A 21,471-nucleotide genomic window follows, 5' to 3' on the forward strand; every position below is an offset into this window, starting at 1 on the left:
GAGTCCCTTCAATTGTGTCCAGTTTCGGTCCCCGTCCCCTCCCCCCCAAACTGCAGAAGGGATGTGGACAAATTGGAGAGAGTCCAGGGGAGGGCAAGGGAAATGATCAGGGGGCTGGGGCACGTGACTGATGAGGAGGGGCTGAGGGGACTCGGGTCATTTAGTCTGCAGAAGAGAGGAGTGAGGGGGGGTTTGCGAGAAGCCTTCAACGACCTGAAGGGGGGTTCCAGAGAGGATGGAGCTCGGCTGTTCTCAGTGGGGGCAGATGACAGAACAAGGAGCAATGGGCTCAAGTTGCAGTGGGGGAGGTCTAGGTTGGATATTAGGAAACGCTATTTCACTAGGAGGGTGGTGAAGCACTGGAATGGGTTCCCTAGGGAGGTGGTGGAATCTCCTTCCTTAGAGGTTTTTAAGGCCCAGCTTGACAAAGCCCTGGCTGGGATGATTTAGTTGGTGTTGGCCCTGCTTTGAGCAGGGGATTGGACTAGATGACCTCCTGAGGTCTCTTCCAACCCTAATCTTCTACGATTCTATCCCTGGCTCTAAGAGAGGAGTGGGGTTTAGCAAGTTATAGCCAAGGCTGTATAGTTTGCAGCACCCCCTAGGCCTGTGACCGGAAAGGAAGCTAAACATAATCCCTCAACAGCCCAACACTGGCATGAGTTTGCCAGGTCTCAAAGCGACTGCTCAGACCCTGGGCTGGGTCCGTGTTTCTCTAGCAGAGAGGTTGCACGTGAGAATCAACACTAGAGACAGATGCTGCATATTCTCTTTGCTCTTCTCTTCCCTCTTGGGTTTGTTCTGTTTTCTTAGGACACAGGCTTGGACTTCAACGCCAACCCCAGCTCCAGCCCATCGCCACTAACTTCTCTTTCCCCTCCTGTGGACGGTTATTGCCAGCTTTGACACCAGCTCAGAGACTGTCAGACAAGGGCTTTTTCCTTTGTATTGACCATTGCCAGTCAAAGGGATAGGGGTATTGTTAAAATGAAAGCCTGACTTCACACCTTCCATTTCAAATGTTTTCACTGCTCTTCCTTCTTTTGCTGTATCTTTGGAGCTGCATCTGGACTAGGGATTGGTTCTACCCGATAACTCAAATCCTTTAGCTGGAATCAGGGCCCGTGTGCTGGACAGACCCCAGGTGAAATCAAGGGCGCTCATTCGTGCCACACACTGCACCAGGGCCATGTGCATGAAAGGAACTTAGTAGGCTGTTTCCCTTTTAATCCCAGGCACCTGGAGTAAAGTACAAATAAGACTGTGACACAGCCTGTCCCAGACCCCAGGCACCGGCCCCCAAGAAGGTCATCGCAGCAGGAACCAAATTAATTCCCTCACACGTTCCTATCCCGCACCAACCAGTGCAGGGCCCTGGGGCAATTCTGACTGTAGGCAACAGGGGGCATAAATATTGCAATAGGGGCGTGCCTGAAAATCCAAAAACAGACAAGGAACATCTGCAACCGGTGATTGCCCATGATTCCTCCCTTCCTTCTAACTTTCTGAACGTGTCATACTGTGTGTGTGTGTGTGTGGGTGTGTGTGGGTGCATGTGTGCAGAGGTGGGAGAAGTTTTTCACACGCACTACTTTTCTTCCAAGAGAAATATGCCAATGCAGCAACTCTGAAACATTTCACACCAGTTTCAATCAGTTGGTTGGGTAGAAAAAAATTAAACTGTTAGGAAAAAATTTAAAATGTTTCAAGTTGGGGGTTCAAAATAGCTTTTTGTTTCAAAGTTTCCTTTAAATTCTACTTTTAAAATAAAATCAAGAATGCTTTAAAACGCTTAAAATTAAAACAAGCCATTTTATTTGACCCAAAATGTTTTTTCCAGCCTCCTAAATTTTTGATTTGCTGAAAATATCAAAAACATTTGGGGTTTGGTTCAACCCAAAACCAATTTTTTCCGAGAGTCTGGAACTGCCGGGAAAGGCAACTTCCTTACTCCCCATCTGTGTGTGCGGTTCTGCGTGTGCAACAGAGATTGTATGTGAGGCTAGTATGAATCTGTCATGACTCATGCCTCAGCCATCTTGTTAATTACTATTGATTATCTGTAATGAGGCAGTTCCTGCTAGTCTGGATCAAGTACTGGGACCCCAGTGTGCCAGGAGCTGTACAGATGACCAACAAAGGAAGACCCTGCCCCAGGAAGCCCTCTACTGGCAGAAAGAACCCAGGTGATCTGAGTTTCACAAGATTGTACCAAGCTTAGCTCCCACTTCTCTGTTATCCCCTTCTACCACACAAGGGCTTCCTCTCCCCGTTGCCCCCCCCCCCATCTTCTGTCATCCCAGAAAGAGCTGAATTTGGCCCCATGGGTTGTGGAGGCAGGGGAGCTGGGAGTCAGGACTCCTGGGTTCTATCCTCAGCTCTACCACTCAACTGCTGTGTGACCTTTGGTAAGTCACTTCCCTCTTTGTGCCTCAGTTTCCCCACCCACCCTTTATCTAGACTGGGAGCTCTCTGGGACAGGGGCTGTCCCTCACCCTGGACCTGCCCAGCACCTGGCATGCATACTGTACAACTCCCAGCACAGAGGCAGACCTTCAGCTGCCACTGTAATATACCTAACAACAACAACAACCACCCTAACTCTCTGCTACTACCTCAAATCCTTTGGACACAGTCCAGAAGGGGCTGTTAGTGCTCCCTGCAGTGAAGGCTCTGGGGATGGAGTTGGGCAAGTGCAGAGTGGGGAGGGAAGGAGAAGAGGGTTTATCCTATAGGGGATGACACTGATCACCCAGCCGGGAACTAGAGCATGGCCAGGTGCCAGCTGGGAACTGGGCAGGACTAACTGGGCTCCGGGAATCCTTTCTGGCTGCTCCAGGCCCAGGAGGGGACATTTCCTGGCTCCAGAGCCAGCAGCTGTGTGTGCCACAGAGAGAGGAGCTGGGCGGTGGACCCAGGCGGCCCCTCCCTGTGTGAAAGCATGTCTTTGCAAGCTGTTGAGAAGCAGCCCCTCCAGTTCGCAGCAGCCTCACTCCCCCCCGGCTCCCAGGAGGCAGAGAGTGAGGCCCAGAACTAGCAACCTCCCAGGGGAGCAAAGGGATGGGCTGACAACTGGGATGGGACCTGCAGGGTTAATGATGGCTGCTGGGTAGAGGGGGAGACTGCTGATCCCAGGACACACTGCTCCCGCTCCAGCACAGAGGAGGCATTCCCGGGCTCAGCGCTGCAGAGACGACTCAGACAAAGCAGGGTCTGGCTATGATTTTTTTGCCCACTAAAACAAAAGAGAAGTACAGCCTGTTCTCCGCACAGCACCGTGATTCCCTGACAGGCCAGCCAGGGAGCAGCTTCATACCCACACAGCCCTATGGGCAACGTCATCCCTCTATTCCCTGCTCTGCTCTCCAGCCACAGACCCAGCCTTGTGGGAATCATCCTGCATCAATTTCTGGGCTCCCTTGTGACTCCCAGTCCAGGGGAATCAGATCCCAGGTGGGTCACCCCCTGGAGATCCAAACTGTGCCCCAGTCTATTGATTCACCTACAACATCAGCCCCTCTGCACTCAGCCCACAGCACGAGGGCAGGGAAACAGGGTTGAAGTCCACAGCACCTGCTCGCCAGCAGATCCAAGGTCCCTGTCTCCGAGTCAGCCCCTTCCACTGATTCTCCACCACAATGGCATAGCTGCACCGTAGTAGGGGCCGGGCTTAGAAGGGCGGGGGATCTGTTCCCCCACACATACACTTCGAGGCACCCTCCACTAGCCCCAATCCACTCCTCACCCCTCCACTAGCCCCAACCCACTCCTCACAATTCAGCTTCTTGCCCTCCAAGTTTGCTCCTTCCAGTAGAGATGGGAAGATGGACCACAGGGGACCCTACCATACAACTCAGCCCTCTGTGGGGGGGTAGGGGGAGACTCTGCCACTCACCACCACCCCACCCCCCGCAAATTCTCTCCATGGCTGTTGCGTCACCCTAGCAGGAGCAATACCACAGAAAACGAGGGAGCCTGGGGGCTCACTGCCATGGAGGAGAGGGGCTGGGTTCTGCCCCCCTCAGGATCCACCTTCCTTCTACTCGGAAGGACCCTGCCCCCTCTCTGCATCTGGCCACCACTGCTACATAAGGCTCTGAAGGTCCTTCTACTCGGCTGGTAGAGCTCCACCCCCCCGGGGGAACCAGGCCCCACCCCCGTGGGAGCTGATCCCAGAGGTGGACCCTGGAACTGGGGGCGTGGCAGCTAGCTGTGCTCCAAGCCCCGCCTCCTCCAGCAGCTGACGCCACATGCCCTACATACAGGGGGTTCCTGGAGCAAGCTGCACTCCAAGCCCTGCCCCCGGCTGGATCCAATTCTGCCCCCCCCCAGGAACCGATCCCACCATCTGTGGGTGTTCAAAGTGCCTGGAGTGGAGGGGCGGGGGACGGGACATGACAAGCCCCGCCCCTGCAACAGGCTCCGCCCCTCTACGTCCAGCAGCTATTGCCGCACTCGGTACAGCTATAGGGTCCCTCTTCCTGGCGGGCTTGCTGCTGCAGGTGGCTGGGTTCGACCTGGAAGCCCTTGCCACACTGGCTGCAGATATACAGGCTGTCAGCCCCGTTGGTGTTGGCAGTGCCAGCATTGGCATGGGTGCGCCGGTGCCGGATGATGTGGGAGCTGAGCCGGAAGCTTTTGCCGCACTCAGCACAGATGTAGGGCTTCTCGCCAGTGTGGACGCGCCAGTGGTCCACCAGGTTGGAATGGTGGGTGAAAGCCTTGCCGCACTCCGCACAGCCGTAGGGCTTTTCGCCGGTGTGGGTGCGCCGGTGATTGACCAGGGTGGAGCTGCCGGAGAAGCGCTTGCCGCACTCGGAGCACTGGTAGGGCTTTTCGCCGGTGTGGGTGCGCCGGTGGCGAGCCAGGCAGGAGCTGCCCGTGAAGCGCTTGCCGCAGACGCCACACTGGTAGGGGGTGACTCCAGTGTGCGTGCGCCGGTGCAGATTGTAGTTGGAGCTCTGGCTGAAAGCCTTGCCGCACTCGCCACAGACATAGGGGCGCTCCCCGGTGTGGAAACGCTGGTGCTGCAGCAGGTTGGAGCTGGCGGTGAAGGCCTTGCCGCACTCCCCGCAGACGTAGGGGCGCTCCCCGGTGTGGGTGCGCTGGTGCTTGGTAAGGGCCGAGCTCTGGGTGAAGCTGCGTCCACACTCCCCACACGAGAAGGGCTTCTCACCGGTGTGGATGATCTGGTGCTTCACCAGATTGGAGCGACGGCTGAAGCTCTTGCCGCACTCCACACAGGTGTTGGAGCGCTCCGGCATCGGTGCCCTCGTCCTGCCCCCACCCCCCGGGGATGCCATCAGTTGCAGGACAGGCTGTGGGGGAGAGGCACCAAGGCATTCATTCAATTCCACGGAGCTAAGAACAGAGCCCCCGTCTCCTTCCCCCATCCCAGGGCTGGAGATAGAACCCAGGCATCCTGACTCCCAGCCCCCAACTCCAACCCCACTTGAACTCACTAACCCCTATTGCCTTTCCAAATCGAGGGATAGCACCCCTCAGGACAGAGTCAGAGACCATGAACCCTCTCCCGGCACTGCTGCCCCACCCCGGCCCTCCCCCATTCGACTAGTTCTCCTTTTCTTCCTCACTAACTGCAATCCCAACATTCCGCCCCCGGAACCCTCAGTCCTCCCCAACATTCCGCCCCCGGAACCCTCGGCCACCACCCAACGTTCCGCCCCTCATTTACAGTGGCTGGTTGGGGGTAAGCTAGTGCCACTAAGGGGCGTTATCTTGATAAGGGGATCCCCAGAATTCCCCCATCCCTGTAACCACAGGATTCCCCCCTCCCCATCCAGCCCTGCCCTGTCCCAGGGAGCCCCAATTTAACCCCTCACTCCCCAACAGCTGAGCAAACACTCTCTAAGGCACCAGCCCCCACCCACATCCAGTCTCTTCGCCATGGTCCCTCACGGGGGCTCAGGTGGTGAGGAAGGAGCTGTTCCCCCCCACCACTCTCCACTGGTTACTCACAGAATTCCCCTCCACTGGGATCCTCAGCTTCTGCCCCTCGAGCTTGGGCTCCACCCGCACTTCCGAATCCACCACTGGCTCCTTCGCGGACAGCAAGCCCCGGCGTGCCACCGACTCCAGCTGGGGGACAGGATCAGAGCAAAGGAACTGCTGCCCCACATTGGCCCAGCCAGTCTAGCCCCTTGCCTCCCCTCAGATTGGCCCCTGGGCCAGCCATTCTCCACCTAGATCGGCCCAGCCAGCCCAGCCCCCCTCCTCTCTCACGCCCCGGGTTGGCCCCGTGACCCCTCAGCCTATAGACATCCTGCCCCCCAATTCAGCCCAGCAAACCTCCCCTCTGTATCGACCCAACCACCTCTCCCCATCCCCCAGTCGGCCCCACTCCCTGAACTTCCATCCATGGAAACCCTCAGCTTCTGTACCTCAAACTCTTGGTCCTCTTCCTTCACCCTTCTGATTACCAGCTCCTCTTCCTCCTCATCTCCCTCCTCCTCCTCAGACAGCTCCTCCGGGAAAGCGGCAGAGTCCAGCTAAGGGAAAGGCAAGTGGGGAGATTGTTAAACAGCATGGGAGGGGCACCCCAGCCTGGTCCCTCAGCACAAACTGGATCCAGCCCCCAGGCACAGTTCAAACCCCGCTTCCTGGTCTCAGACAGGACTGGACTGGGGGAGAGGCTGGGACTCCTCTCACTGACAGGCAGATAAGTGTTTAGCCCTAAGGGGGAAACTTGAGGCACAAGATGGGGAGAAGGACTTACTTAAGGTTTCAGTGCTGGGGACAGAACCCAGGAGTCCTGACTTCCAGTCTCCCCTGCTCTAACCCACTAGACCCCACTGCCCTGCCAGAACCAGGGATAGAACCCAGGAGTCTTTACTCCCAGACCCTTTACCCCATGGGGTAAGCCATCTGAGCTCTGCTAGCTCCTCTTTAATACTCAGCAGTAATTTTCCCTGCTCTTGGGGCATTTTCCCCACAGTACAGAAACCACTCAGCTATTTCCAGGTTAATGTGCACCCCGATCTTTTCACAGGCCCAAAAGCTTTACTTGCTCTGGGGCGGCATGGAGGGACTGTTTATATAGGAGTCTCCCACCGGGTGCTGTGATGCAGCTACCTCTGGGTTACAACACAGAGGCTGGTTATCGGTCACTGAGCAGTTTAAGACGGGAAGCATCATCTAGCTGAAACCACAGGAGGATGTACGAAGCACAATGGGTGTGGATTGTTCCATGCACCTATGCAAGACCTGGTCTCCGGGGAGAAGGTAAGAGTACCACCCACTGGGCCTCCCCACCCTGCTCCACGCCGCATGGCACCCCTGAGCACACATGGGGGCATTGGGGTCAGCACTGACTGTGGGGGAGAGCTCCCCCTACTGAGCCCCCCTGCCTGCTGCACAGCACCCTTTAGCAATGCACCAGGGTCAGCACTGCGAGAGGCTCACCGCCCTGCAGCACAGCGCCCCCTAGCATCGCATGGAGAGGGGCATTTATCAGCATGTTAGTTACTCACTAAGTCCCCATCCGCTGGGATCCTCAACGTCCGCACCTGGAACTCCTGGTTCTCCTCCTCGTCCCCTGGTTCCCCTTCCTCCTGCTGCACCTCGGGCTGCCCGTCCGGAGGCCTGGGAGAGCCCCACTTTGGCAGAGAAGTGGACTGCGACTAAAGGGGAGCATCAGAGGGGAAGGGGGATTCAGCAAGACAAGCTCCCACTCTAGACCACACCAAATCCCTTCCGGATGTGGCAGGGCCCAGGATCCATTGCACGTATTCTACCAGCCCTGCTGGTAGGGCGGCAGGCTGCACCCCAGACCTGGCTGCATATGTACAAAAGGTGGGAACAAGGTTAGGATAGGTCTCGGCCCAGCCAGCCAGCCCCCTTCCCCCTGGACCTGGCCACACACAGCCCATATCTCCGCCCTGGACCTAATCAGCCACCCCTATTCCTCACCCTGGACTAGCCCTTGGGGCCAGTCAGCCAGCCACCATTCCCCCCCCCCCCAGATCAGCCCCACAGCCCAGTGCTGCTGCCTCAGCTTCCCGCCTGGGGCCCACTGGAGGCAAGTCAGCCTAGACACTTCCGCAGAGAACAGAAGGGGAATCCCCAAGGACACAGTCCCTGCCCAGTCACTTACTGAATCCCCATCCATGGAGATCACCAGCCTGCGTCCCTCAGACTGAGAGCTCCCCTCCCGCTCCTCCATCTCATCTTCCTCCTCTTCCATCAGGTCTGGAGACAGGGCCAAGTGCAGCTGTGGGAGAGGAAAATACACAGTCAAAAACAGCAGCATGCACCAAGGTCCAGACCCCACTCCCAGAGTCCTGACCCCCAGCTCCTCCACAACCCACTAGACCCCATTCGCCTCCCAGAGCCAGGGGTAGAACCCAAGAGTCCTGACCCCCAGCCCCACCCACTAGACCCCCTCCCAGAGCCAGGGGTAGAACCTGACCCCCAGCCCCAACCCACTAGACTCCACTGCCAGAGCCAGGGGTAGAACCCAGGAGTCCTGGACCCCCACCCCTCCAGGAGAGCTAAAGTGCCCTGACATCTAAGCCCCTCTTCCCCAGGGCAGGGACCCGCCTTGCTCACTGAGCCCCGGACAGTTCCCACCTCTGTCCCCCAGCAGCGCTGGGGCCGCCCCATCCGGGCCCATCCCCACCCTGGCCAGGATCGTTCCCTCCCCACCCTCCGGAGCCCTGCCCCCAGCCATCGGCTGTTCCCCCGCCGATCCCCCCACACGTGCTGCTCCTGCTGCCAGCCCCCCCGCCACGTTACCCCTCTGGCTCTGGGGGGCTCCCCCTCCCAGGGACTCCGGAGGAAGTTGGGGCCGGTGCTGACTGCTTCCTGTGCCTCCCCCCCTCCCCAGCCACCGCCTCCCACTCACCGCGGCGGCAGGAGCGGGCTCCCCAGCTGGGCTCCCCGCCCTCGGGTGCGCCCCCGGCTCCAGCTCGTTCAGCGCTGCGGTCCCCGTGGGGAGGGAACCAGGGGAGGGACTCGGGAGCAGAGACAACGTTATGGGGGGGGGGGCAGGGGTGGAGAAGATGCGGGGGGGGGAAACCCGGGAGAATCTCCATAGTGATTGGCTGTGACAGGCCACCCCCTCCCTTCAGCCCGGCTGCCATTGGCCGGGAGAGCAGCCGCAGACCGAGTGGATTGGGAGTGGAGAGAGACCCCTCCAGCAGCCAGCGGCTCACCGCACTGCCCTCCCCCACCTGGGAGGGGAACCCAGGAGTCCTGGCTCCCCGCCCCCACATGCTGCTCTAATCCGCTAGACCTCACTCCCCGCCCCCAAATGCTGCTTTTAACCCACTAGACCTCACTCCCCGCCGCTGCAGCCAGGAATAGAACCCAGGAGTCCTGGCCACTAGCCACTGCTGCCTTAGAGACCACTCCCTAGCCCCAGCTGGGAATGGAACCCAGGAGTCCTGGCTCCCAGCCACTGGTGCGCCAACCATTAGAACCCAGGTGGCCTTCAGCCCGATGTGTGAGTTCAGCCGAAATAGACCCTGCCTCCTAATTTACCCTTTGCTCACACAGTAACTGTGTTTGCTGAGCAAATTTATAACCCCGAGGTTGTTCTGGGAATTAAATGTCTGAGAGCCCGGGTTACAGCAGAGAGAAACTGAATAAAGGGGCTGTGTGTAAACCTTCCATCCACAGAGAGAGAAGTAGAGACACAATAGCCCCTTTGTGCCCCATGAGAGTCTGTTCACAATGCAGTGTGGATGCTCACACACATGGAGCCCACAGCCCCAGATTTAGTGGGCAGTGCAGACAAACCCTCTCTCCTGGGATGGAAGAGACTCCCCAGCAGAAAGGGCCTGCAGGAGCGGAGCCATGCAGGGCCTCCCAGAGCCCTGAGCAGGGAGGAGGAGATCCCAGCCCAGCCCACCACTCACCATGGTGGATCGACCCTACAAATGCACTGCATGTGGGAAGAGCTTCTGGCTCAGCTCCTCGAGGAATTGATTAGATGAGATATGCCCAGATGATTCTGTCCGGTGACCTATGCCCTACACTGCAGAGGAAGGCAAAACAACAACAACAACAAAACCCCAGATAATCTGACCTGGGGGGAAATTCCTTCCTGACCCCAAATCTGGCAACCCTAACCATGTGAACAAGACCCACCAGTCAGGCACAGAGAAGGTATTCTCTGGACCAGCTCAAAGCACTGGCTCACCCTGTCCAGTGTCCTGCCTCCAGCTGCTAAGCTCTGTGCTTCAGAGGAATGGACGAAATAAACCTCTCAGAATGCACCTGGCCAACTGTGTATCAGGGGGGAAAAGTCCTTCCTGACAGCTGCAGGGATGAAGCTCTGAAGCATGAGATTAGATTATATTTATTGTCATAATGCAGAGCTGCATGTGTGATGAGCACGTATGTGCTTTACTCAAGGCTACCCAGAGAATCTGTGGTGGAATGGGGAATGAATGCACGTCCCCCACATCCTAGGTTAGGATTGTAATGCCTGGGCCATCCGATCTCCATTGTAAAAGTGGGTCAGGGAAATTTTGATTTTAAAGAATGGGGCTTTTGCAGTTGCCTTTGTGGTGGGGATCCAAACCCAGCGGGGAGCTGGGAAAAGCTCAGCCTTGAATGTTTTCCATTTTTGTCATTGGAAGGAGCTGCAAGGACACTAGCGAGGAAGTGACAGTTGTTTGGAGGAAGCTTTCCCGGCAGGCAGGCTGTTCTGGAACTGTCCACTAGGGGTCTCCTTACAGGCTCCTCTGAAGCCGCTGCTGGAGACGGGATACCAGGCTAGATGGGCCCATGGTTCTGATCTTGGCAGATGGATGCAGGGGTCTGATCTGGAACCTCAGGGAGTGGGGATATCGGGCTAGATGGGCCCATTAGTAGCATTTTTTTGTTTAACTTGACAAATGTCCCTTTCCTTTTCCCTGACTGTATTTTACGAGAGGTTGAAGTGTAGCATCACTTTGGCTTGGATGCTTAAGCGCCAGGATGGAGAGCCCTGAATTTGTGAATTGCAGAATAACTAGTCTACAGCCAGCTAGTGATACAGTGGCTCCCCCGAGGGGAAAGGATGTTAATTTACTGTCTGTAAACCACTAAAAAACTCTGTGGGACCACTGATTACATTGCACTGCTTCACTTTGGACACCGGGGGATTTTCCAGTAGCTTAATAAGTCTAACTCCCACCCCGGGTTTGTTTTTGAATGTACAGGGTGAGGTCTTCGGGGTAAGGGCAATGGATCTGTGCAGCACCGGGCACAGTTAGGGCCCCACAATCTCAGCTGGGGTATTGCTGCTGCAAAGCACATAATATTGACTCTTCTGCACTGAGGCATAGTTATGGGGGATCTCTGGAAGTCTATATGGTCACAAGGCCCCTGGGTGTGGTGGGAGGGAATATATAAAGATCTCAAGGCCAAAAGGGGCCCCTTGTGCCCATCCTGAATTTGGTGGATGGACATGCTAGGCACTAGGGAGGAATAAAAGGATGGAGGGATGGGCATGCTAGGAGCTAGGGATGGAGGGATGGATGAATATGCTAGGAGTTGGAGATGGACGAATATGCTAGGAGCTAGGGATGGCGGGATGGAAGACTGCTAGGGATGAATGTGCTCGGAGCTAGGGATGGAGAGATAGATGAATGTGCTGGGAACTAGGGATGGATAGCTTGGCATTCTCGGAGCTAGGGATGGAGGGATGTGTAAAGAGCTAGAGATGAATGAATGTGCTAGGGATGGGTGGGTCGGTGAGAAAAAAAGATTCCTTTGTCTCCCTCCGCTTTCCGATGAGACGTAAAGCTGAGCTCCTGACTATGCAACGTCAGTACAGTACCCTGACCCTTTCTCCCAAAGGCCGAGCATTCACCTTGCTGTGCTGTGCCAGTCTTGACACAAGAGATTTTTCCGCTGTGCTGTCCTGTGTAAGGAATACAGCACCAAGCGCGCTGGGCTGCCACCACTAGCTGAAGCAGGGAGAGATCCAAATTAAACTTGTTTAAAATAATAAAAATAGAGTGGTGACAGTGAACGGTAGTGTTAGGATATGCTTAGATATGGCTAGTTCATCATTATAGAGTTTTGATAATTAATAAAGATAATTTTAGGTGGTTACGGGATAACAAGACAGTGGTCACAAACAGTCACAGCCAGAGAAATCCAAAATGAAAGTCAGGGAGAGATTTTGCTAATAGCCAACCAGCAGGCTGAGATGAAATAAAGGTCACTCCAAAAACTTGAAGGAAGGGGTCAGTTAAACATAACACAGGTCTTCAACCAGGTCCAGCTTTGATTGACAGATGGAGGGCTTAAATCTGATTGGTTATTTTTTTTTACAATCCCATGCATTCCCACCAATCAGAAAGAACTAGAATTTGTATATAAGGCAGAGAGCTGAGGCAGCTTTAACCAGCCTGAGTAGAAGACACTGGAATGAGTGAACCTCAGGAGAACTGTTAGAAGGTGAAAAATCAGAATTGAAATCACTGAAGAAAGAAGAGGAAGGCAAAGCAGTTTGAAGGATAGCAGATGGATCTCAACAAGAGGAACTGAAGAAGTAAGCATGATGACCCTCACATAAGGAATAATTAGAATGCATGAATATGTAGGCCTGGGATAATAAAATTGGATCTCTGTGCATGTGTGTTTTTAACTATGTCTACAGTTTTAATGTTTTAGTAAGTACTTGCTTTTAGTGTTCAACATGCGATTGATCACCCAATGCAGAGTGTAACCACTTAAAGGTTATTTCCTTTATATTTCTGGTATTGCAGTATTGGAGACTTTGATATGCATATTTGTGTTGAAGGGATTTGGGTTTTGTTTCTTGATGTATGTTTTTACAGTTTATTCTATCAGAAAATATTGGTATATTGAAGAAAGATTGTTTTGTTTTTCAAAGACCTCCTGAGTGTCAAATCTTTCAATCAGAAGCTGTATCCATGTTCCCCTAAGGGTCAACAGAGTTGGTCTGTTCTGTGGAGTTTTCCAAAAGTCAGAGGGAAAATCCTGGCAATTCCCCTAGGGTGGGCTACCCCCTTTCACCTACAAATTGACAAGTGAGTTACTGATCCAGGTAGGCCATGGTGAGGTGTGATTTGGGGGGTAACAATCTTAGGCCATTTGATTCTTCCTCCTTAAACCAGCACTTCTGTGCTTTTTCTTCCCTCTGTGTCTTCAGTGTATGGCATTGCTGTGAGGCAATTAAACAGCCCCTGTACCTACCCCAGAGGCAGCTGCAAGGGCAAAGGATCCCTGTATAATATGTAGGTTTTGTACCTGTTTGTAAGCAGTTAAAGAAACCCACTAGTTATAACCAGCTAGGCTGGTAGTAGCCAGATCCCATTTTCAGGATGGGCTTCGGGAGGGTTACTGATTTATCCCAAACAGGGAGATGATCCTGACCTGGCACGCTTTGCCTCACAGCTCCAGCATGGGGGATTCCTGTAACAGAACCAACCAGCAGAATCTAGGTCACCACACTCTTCTCTTTAATAATCAAGCACCAATGGACTCCCTGCTGATGCCACATCTCTGCCCCATCACCACCCATAACTAATCCCTCCCCCAACCACCGCTCCCCAAGAATACTGCGCCTATGCTAGCTCTCCCTTCCCACACCTGCCTCTAGGCCCTGCAGCATTCTGGAGTCCACATGGCCCATGTGCCACCCACATCCCCAGGTGTAGCCAAGGGCTTAGCTCATGCAGGGGAAAACTGTACTGCAACAGCTGTGATGGTCAGATGCAATACACACGGGGAATAGGTAGAGGGGAATTATTACCGGGGCATAGCTACACCTACATTATAGCTAGAGCAGGAGGGTTACACCGGAATAGCTACATTACACCAGACTGGCAAGAGCGGGTTAGTTACATTGGAACAGCTCGAGCAGGATCGGAATGCCAAAAAAGTTAGAGCGGGGTAGTTCCACTGTTCTGTAGCTGTTCCAGTGTGACAGCTAAAGCAGGCTCGTTATGTGAGAATAGCTATGTTACATCAGGACTAGCCAGAGTGGGGTAGTTACACCAGGACAGTTAGAGTGGGATAGTTACACTGGGACAGCTATGCTAGTTGGCTTTCCCCAGTGCAGACAACCCCTTATTCCACCACCTCCAGAGCCTTCCAAACCCACAGCCCTGGCACTTTCCTTCCTCTGACCCTAGATATTGTGACTTAGTGCGGAGGGGTCCCACATACTTGGGGGTGGGGTAGCAGCCCAGATTTCATGCCATGTGGGATCTCTGGTGGTCAGGAAGGTCCCAGCTCTGGCTGAAGCCTCCCCCGCAGTCGGGGAATTTGGGATCTCTCTGCAACCGTGCATCTGCTCATGCTGGTTGCTGCTGGAGCTCTGGGCAAAGTGTTTCTCACAGATGGGGCATTTGTAGGGCCGCTCCCCACTGTGGGATCTCCGGTGCCGGACAAGGTGTGTGTGCTCCAGCCATGGCTCTTCCCACATGCTGGGTGGCAGTGAGTTCTCTCCCCTTTGCTGGGTGTCTGTTGCCCAGAGGCATACATTAAATCTACCTCCTCTCCAGTGGGTCTCCACCCTGCCACCCGCCAGCATCTCCCTGCTCCAGGATGTCCCATGTGGCTCTGCTCCCACAGGCCCTTCCCACTAGAGATTCTTTCTCCATCTGGGCACCTGCCTGGAGAGAGAAGTCAGCCAGGTCTCGTTCCCTGCGCCAGGGAGAGGCAGGGGCAAAGGGAGCAGAAAACCTGCTGGTCCAGAAGCAAATCCTCCAAACCCTTCCCCAGTGAGGGAACGAGGGGTTGGCTCTGCCCTATCGGCCCAGCTGAGCCCCCAGAGAAAGGCTGGGGGAGGGGATGGCTCCTGCTGCAATCCAATAGACCCCATTCCCCTCCCAGAGCTGGGGATAGAACCCAGGAGTTCTAGCTCCCAGTCCAATGCTTTAACCAGCAGGGTAAGGGATCTGCAGCGGCTCCACCCGAGCAGAGAAAGTCACAAAGCTAGGTTTGGGAGCAGTAAATTTTTCTCAGTAAGCGTCAGTAAATGTCAATTGCACTGCGCCCACTCGCAAACTGACGAAAACATGTTTCCACTCATAATAATGAGAATTTACAGGCAACATAAGAAAAATGCAGCTTGAAACCTTCTCAGGCAGAGTTTTATTTAAGGCGATTGCCTTTGCATATTTTGACATGCGATGTTGACAGTTTGTGTTTCAACGGGTATAAAGCCGTAACTCGGTGAATCTCGGTGTTTGCGGCCATTAAATAATTAGCCCATCCCTCCCCACACTGTCTGCAACTGTGAAAATGTAAATCAATGCAAATTTTAAAAAAAACAAAACAAGGTTTAAACATGAGTATTGATCTGACCCGTCAATATCATAAAAAACAAAACTCAAATTCTGCCAAGCCCTACTCACGACCCCCCGCGACCCGGCTCAAAGTCACTCAGTGTACGTCTACCCTGTGTTTTAAAACCCAACGCAGTGAGGCCAAGAGCTGGTATTTCCAGACTTGGGATTGTGTTCCAGCTCTTAAAAGCTGCCATGTAGACGTTGCGGCTCGGGCCCTGAAGCCTAGGGAGACGGGGGGTGGGGTGGGCTGTAGATGCGAAAATGCAATGTAGACTTCCCTCCAGCGGCCCCATGCCTTCCCCAATCCCCTGAGCTGTTGGCCAGAGCCTATCCCCGCCCTCAGTGAGAGCTGAAGTCCAGCTTCCTCCTCCCCCACATCCAAGCACAGCCACCCCAGCTGGGAAAGGTTCTCCATAGGGGATCATCCAGCTAAACCCTCCAGCCTGCTCCCGACACGGATCTCAGCCAGGGGGTGATCCCTGCTGCTCCCTGACAGATCTGTTATTAACTCCCCTGGGTCACAGCCAGCCCCCTTCTCAAACCACCCCCACCCCTCTAAAGAATAATTCATTCCAGGACTTTGGCCCCAGCCCATCCAGGGGCACCAACACCCAGCCCGGGCTCCCCACCTCCACAGACACTTTAGGGGTGCATCCCCCGAGGTCTCCTTGGAACCCTGGGAAATAGCCACCAGCACCTTTCCCTCTGGGGTTCCCTCCACCTCCCTGGGTGGGGACTATAGGGACTCCCACTCCTGGGAGGAGAGTGGGGTCTAGTAGGTTAGAGCAGGGGTGGCTGGGAGTCAGGACTCCTGGGTTCTATCCCCAGCTCTGGGAAGGGAGTGGGGTTAACTCTAGTAAACCCCCTCAGGGATCCTATGGAGGAGCCCCCACTCCAGCACCTACCTGGGGGGCTGCCTGCCTCAATGCAGAGAGGAAGCAGCAGGTAGACAGTCGCATGGGGGGAGATGGTGGAGCCGCATGGAGAAGCCTATGTGGGGCGCAGGGGCTGTAGCACCCAGCTCTATCGTGGGAGAGACAGGCACAGGTAGGGCAGCAGTACCCGTCCCCGCTTCCACCTGAGCTCTCTGGCTCTGCACCTCCCCCTTGCAAGGGCATGTGGAAAAGATGGTTTTCCCCAGTGGGGGGGGACCTTATGGGAGATGTAGCCACACACACAAAAAGCCTAGGAAAGCTACAAAATGAATGTGGCTGGATTGAGGGGGAACTGGCCTCCCCCCTAGGAACCCTGGGGTCTCTCCTCAGTCAGAAAGGAATGGGATCTAGTGGGTACAGCAGGGGGGGGGCTGGGACTCCCTTTCCCCACCGTACACCCCCATGTTACCTTGCTCAACACTCCGGGCCACAGAGCCTGGGGCACAGTTACCGTTGTGTGTGTCTGACTGTAGCTGCCACCTTCACAAATCTACCAGCATTTGAGTTTTAGGCATTCACCTCTCCCACCGTGGGAGTGCAGGGCTAACTCAATACCATGGCAAGGCAACATGCCGATGTTTAAAACGGTCCCAGCAGACTGAATGCTTTGCAGAAAACTTGGAAGTCAAAGATCTGTGCGGCAGGGAAGGCGCTCCCCCAGGAAGAGAACGGCCCGCTCCTTTCTTGACAGACAACCAGAGCATCTGCACATCTTCAAACCAGTACAGGCCATTTAGCCCTCAGAGGCTTGCGATTAAAATCAACTGAAGGAAAAGCCCAGTGGAGGCACGCGTGGGTGCGTTTGGCTCTGGAGAAGATTTTAGTCTATTCATGTCTGCACTCCTCTCCACAATAAAATAGAGGCTGGATTCCTTCCCATGGACTTTGAAGCATTATGTTTGTTTTGAACACTACCTTTGGAGATTTTGCTCTTACAGCTACACTGGGAGGGTGCAGCATGGTCTAGTGAGTAGAGCACTGACCTAGGATACAGGACTCCTAGGTTCTGTTCCCAGCTTTGCTGGACTAGTCACATCACCTGTCTGTGCCTCAGTTTTCCCACCTGTAAAGTGGGGATAATGCTACTGACCTCCTTTGTAAAGCACTTTGAGATCTCCAGATGGTAAGAACCTGGAATTATTATCATGCTGCAAAGTTGTGTTTAACATCATGTTAATTATTATAGAATCATGGACCTGTAGGGACCTTGATTGGTCGTAGTCCACCCCCTCTGCACTGAGGCAGGACCAAGGAAACCTAGACCCTCCCTCACAGGTGCTTGTCCAACCTGTTCTTAAAAACCTCTGGAATCATAGATTTTAAGGTCAGAAGGGACCATTATGATCATCTAGTCTGACCTCCTGCACAACATAGGCCACAGAATCTCACCCACCAGCTCCTGTAACAAACCCCTAACTTACGTTCTGAGCTATTGAAATCCTCAAATTGTGGTTAAAGACTTCAAGGTGCAGAGAATCCTCCAGCAAGTGACCTGTACCTCACGCTGCAGAGGAAGGCAAAAAACCCCCATGGCCTCTGCCAATCTGCCCTGGAGGGAAATTTCTTCCTGGCCCCAAATATGGCGATCAGCTAAACCCTGAGCATGTGGACAAGACTCACCAGCCAGACACCCTGGAAGAATTCTCTGTAGTAACTCAGATCCCACCCCATCTCACATCCCATCACAGGCCATTGGGCATATCTACCGCTCTAGTACTGGGGGGTTCCACAACCTCCCTAGGTAACCTGAGCTTAACCAACCTTAGGGTTAGAAAGTTTTCCCTAATATCTAACCTAAAGCTCCCTTGCTGCAGATTAAGCCTGTTGCTTCTTTTCCGGCCTTCTGTGAACATGAAGAACAATTGATCTTCATCTTCGTTATAACAGCCCCTAACATTTTGGAAGATTATCAGCCCCCCCACCCCCAGACTTCTGCTCTCAGGACTAAACATGCCAGTTTCTTTAACATTCTAAACCTTGTATCATTTTATTGCTCTTCTCTGGACTCTCTCCAGTTTAGTCACATCTTTCTATGGTGCCCAGAACCGGACACAGTTCTCCAGCTTGGGCCTCGCCAGTGCTGAGTGCAGCAGGACTAATTACTTCCCGTGTCTTGCATTTGACACTCCTGTTAATGCACCCCAGAACGATATTAGCCTTTTTCGCAGCTGCCTCACACTGGTGGCTCATATTCAATTTCCAATCCACTATAACCCTCCGATGCTTTTCAGGAGTACTGCCGCCTAGCCAGTTATTCCCCCATGTGTAGCTGTGCGCTGGAGTTTTTTCCTTCCGAAGTATGGTCCTTTCCGCTTCTCTTGGCTGAATTTCATCTTGTTGATTTCAGAACAATTTTCCAATTTGTCAAGTCATTTTGAATATCTGCTCTCTAGACAAGAGACATGCCTCCTGGTTAGCATAGCCACTAGACTAGAGGCCACGGACAATGCACCACAAGGCGAACTTCCAGCAGCCCATGCCCCAGGCAGGAGCGAGAGGGTTTTTTTTCCTAAACTATGCTGTTGACTCCCTCATTGGCCAGCCTGCCTTATCAATCCAGCTGACTTGGAGGTTAGCTGCTCCCCATTTGCCCTGGGGACTGTCAATCTCAGGATCCTGACTCCTCTTCGGCCCTTCCCCTTTCTCCTGCGTGGGAAGGGGGCCAATCACTGAGTTGCACAAAGGGGCCATCAGCCCCTTACATAAGAGTCTGGACTCCTGGGTTCTATTCCCAGCTCTGCCCAGTTAGGTACCTCTCTCCATGGGAGTTAGGCTCCTAAATACCTTTAAGGGTCTAGGACGGTCACATTTTTGTACCTCACTTTCCCGTATGGCGAAAGGGGCTACAAGGATACTTGCCGTCCTTTGTAAAGTGCCTTCAGGCTCCATGGGGGAGAAGAGCGAGGTGGGATCTGAGCCTTGGAATTAGTGGCATGCAGTGTGCAACTCCCCCTCCCCCACCCAATCTTGTCTACCTGCCCTATGGCTATCAATGGCCTCTGACAAATGTCTGTCCCACCAGAGATCGTTTCCTCTTTATTCATTGGCCTGGTTCTTTGCCAGATATTCCCGACATCGCCAGAATCCCCCCCGCCCATTGAGTCCCATGATGGAAGCAGCAATTCTGCCCCCATGGAGATAGCCCAGGTGGCCAGCACACTGTGAGGGAGTGGAGGAAGGGTAGCCCGGGGGGTGGCAGAGCTCTGTGGACTAGAGATGGTGACTTGCCATCACCTCCCTGAGGGAAGTTAGGCCTGTCCCTATTCTTGGGACTAAGAGGGAAACAGAGCAGATCCGCCACAAGGGGGCTGGGAGGGGGGCTGCCACACCCCCACCTTTTGTGCACTTTAATCCTCAAACTGGCACTAGAAAACCAAATCTTCCCACCTCATAAAAAACCAAGATTGAGTGATAAGACTCCCTGTAGCTCTTCCTATTCCCCGCTCTGCAGCTTCCCCCAGCAGGGGGCGCTGCAAGGAGCAGAATTGTATGTTGGCTGCCCTGACTGCACTTTCCAATGGCTGGAGCAGGGGCGGTACATTTCTAGGACAACCACTACCCCACCCGGAGGATGATCAGTGACATTAATGGGCCTGGCCAGCACAGTTTGGGAATTTGAGTTCAATCCGGTGCATTGTGCCAGCTCGCTAGGAAAAAAACATCCATGGGAGCTCAGGGCAGTTTAGCCCCCAAAACTCTGGTTAATCCGAAATAACTTTGACGTGTAGAAATGCCCTGAGCCCCATTTTCAGGGATTTAGGCCCTTAGGGGCCAGGATCACTTAGTCACTTTGGGAGCTCTCCCCCCCCAGTATGTGCATTTCAGTTCACAGAGATCCCTCACCTGGTGCTGAAATGCAGCCACCTCTGGGGTGTCACATGGGAGACACAGGGCAACACTGCCCAACAGTTAAGGGGAGGAAATGAAAGAAACTCCTCTGTCCACCTGACACCACAGTGGGGAACTGGCTGGGTCAGGGGAATGGGGCCTTTCCCTTCTAGGCAGGGCTGGCTCCAATTGGGCCCCGGAGTGGGGGACTGGCTGCCATGAGGAGTGGGGAATGGAGTATGGAGCCTGTCCCATCTAGGGGGTGCTGGCTCAGATCCAGACCTAGGGCTGCTGAGAGTCTATCTCCCCCAGTCCCCGTGTGACTGGCTGCTGGTTTCCCTTTCCTCGGCCTCATGGCCTTGGGAACCCCAGTTACAAGCCAATGATGAGCAGCGTGAGCTTGGAGTTCTGTCCTTCTGCCTCTATCCACGCAGTGCCATACAGACCCCTCTGGCTATCCCCATACAGACCCCTCTGTCTATTCCCATACAGACCCTTATCTGTGCAGCCCCATAGACCCTTATCTGTGCATTCCCCATGCTGCCCTTTCTCTCCATCCCTATACAGAGCCCTTTGTCTATCCAGGCAGCCCCATTCTGAAAGCTCTGCTCTAGGAATTATTTGGGGGCAATTCTGGCCTGCTCTGGACAGGCGGTCAGGTGAGATGCTCACAACTGTCTCTTCTGGCCTCAGACTCTGCATCTAACCCCATTCATTGCCCTGGTGGGGAACATTGTCCCGCGTGGCTCCACGGAAGACGAAGGAGCTGAACCAAGTAATAAGGGAAACGTGACCGGGAAGGCCGTTAAGATCAGGCTCGTTATTGCACTCACACACTTGGGGCCACAGGAGCACATTGGCCCCTTCGGGGAACCGCATGGGGCCGGGGCAGGCAGGGAGCCTGCCTTAGCCCCGCTGCACCGCCGACCAGGAGCCGCCCAGGGTAAGTGACCGCCCAGCAGGAGCCCACACCCCAACCTCCAGCCCTCTCCCAGAGCCAGAATCTCTGACACTCCCCGCCCCCCAAACACTGATACCCGTGCACGATGATCCTACGCCCAGGATACACATGCAGGGGGCTCTAATACCCTCCAGCAGGGGGCAGCACTGTGCTCTCGCTTACACACACACACACAGCGTCTTATTCAAACGTGGCTTTTATTCTGTAATACCCATGGATACAGCAGTGAGCGCACGCCGGGTAGAAATGACCCGCGCGTGCCAACGCCCGCTGGGCACCTGACAGCAGTGAGAGTGAAGAAGCATTTTGGGCTTATACAGTAAAAGAAAAGAAGAAATGTGATCCTGATACAATCCTGCCTGCTCCCCCAGCAAGTAACCTGGGACCAGCACCCCCTAGAAGGGAAGGCTCCTGGCCCATTGCCCACAATTTGAGCCAGCCAGTGCTTGGGATGGATCAGAGCTGGTGC

The 21,471-nt window shown here is 54.4% G+C and overlaps 2 protein-coding genes across 9 annotated transcripts in view; both read right to left on the bottom strand.

The window, feature by feature from the left end:
• The window catches only part of LOC119856526 (zinc finger protein 572-like), a 568,866-nt gene that overhangs the window by 251,003 nt on the left and 296,392 nt on the right, over window positions 1-21,471 (bottom strand). The window lies entirely within an intron of this gene.
• On the bottom strand, window positions 1,254-9,050 carry ZNF771 (zinc finger protein 771). 3 transcript variants are annotated; one of them, XM_043517293.1, is made up of 6 exons: window positions 8,864-9,050; window positions 8,114-8,230; window positions 7,491-7,640; window positions 6,402-6,509; window positions 5,980-6,099; window positions 1,254-5,318 (listed from the first exon to the last, which is right to left on the bottom strand). In XM_043517293.1, the coding sequence occupies exons 2-6, from the start codon at window positions 8,201-8,203 to the stop codon at window positions 4,431-4,433; spliced, it is 1,356 nt and encodes a 451-aa protein (XP_043373228.1). In that variant the 5' UTR covers window positions 8,204-8,230; window positions 8,864-9,050; the 3' UTR covers window positions 1,254-4,430. The 3 variants fall into 3 exon arrangements, with proteins under 3 accessions (XP_043373228.1, XP_043373230.1, XP_043373229.1); XM_043517295.1 differs by having other exon boundaries at window positions 5,980-6,096; window positions 8,864-9,018; XM_043517294.1 differs by lacking the exon at window positions 8,864-9,050 and adding an exon at window positions 8,755-8,832.

Source organism: Dermochelys coriacea, chromosome 6 (assembly GCF_009764565.3).
Source record: "Dermochelys coriacea isolate rDerCor1 chromosome 6, rDerCor1.pri.v4, whole genome shotgun sequence".
Classification (NCBI taxonomy): domain Eukaryota; kingdom Metazoa; phylum Chordata; order Testudines; family Dermochelyidae; genus Dermochelys; species Dermochelys coriacea.

What these genes read in the sequence shown, in the direction of transcription:
- ZNF771 (XM_043517293.1), bottom strand. Translation starts at nt 8,203, where the DNA reads ATGGAAGAGGAGGAAGATGAGATGGAGGAGCGGGAGGGGAGCTCTCAG. An exon ending in TCTCCATGGATGGGGATTCA is followed by an intron (nt 7,641 to 8,113) that starts GTAAGTGACTGG and finishes GCTCCCCTTTAG; the next exon opens with TCGCAGTCCACTTCTCTGCC. An exon ending in TCCCAGTGGAGGGGAATTCT is followed by an intron (nt 5,319 to 5,979) that starts GTGAGTAACCAG and finishes TCTCCCCCACAG; the next exon opens with CCTGTCCTGCAACTGATGGC.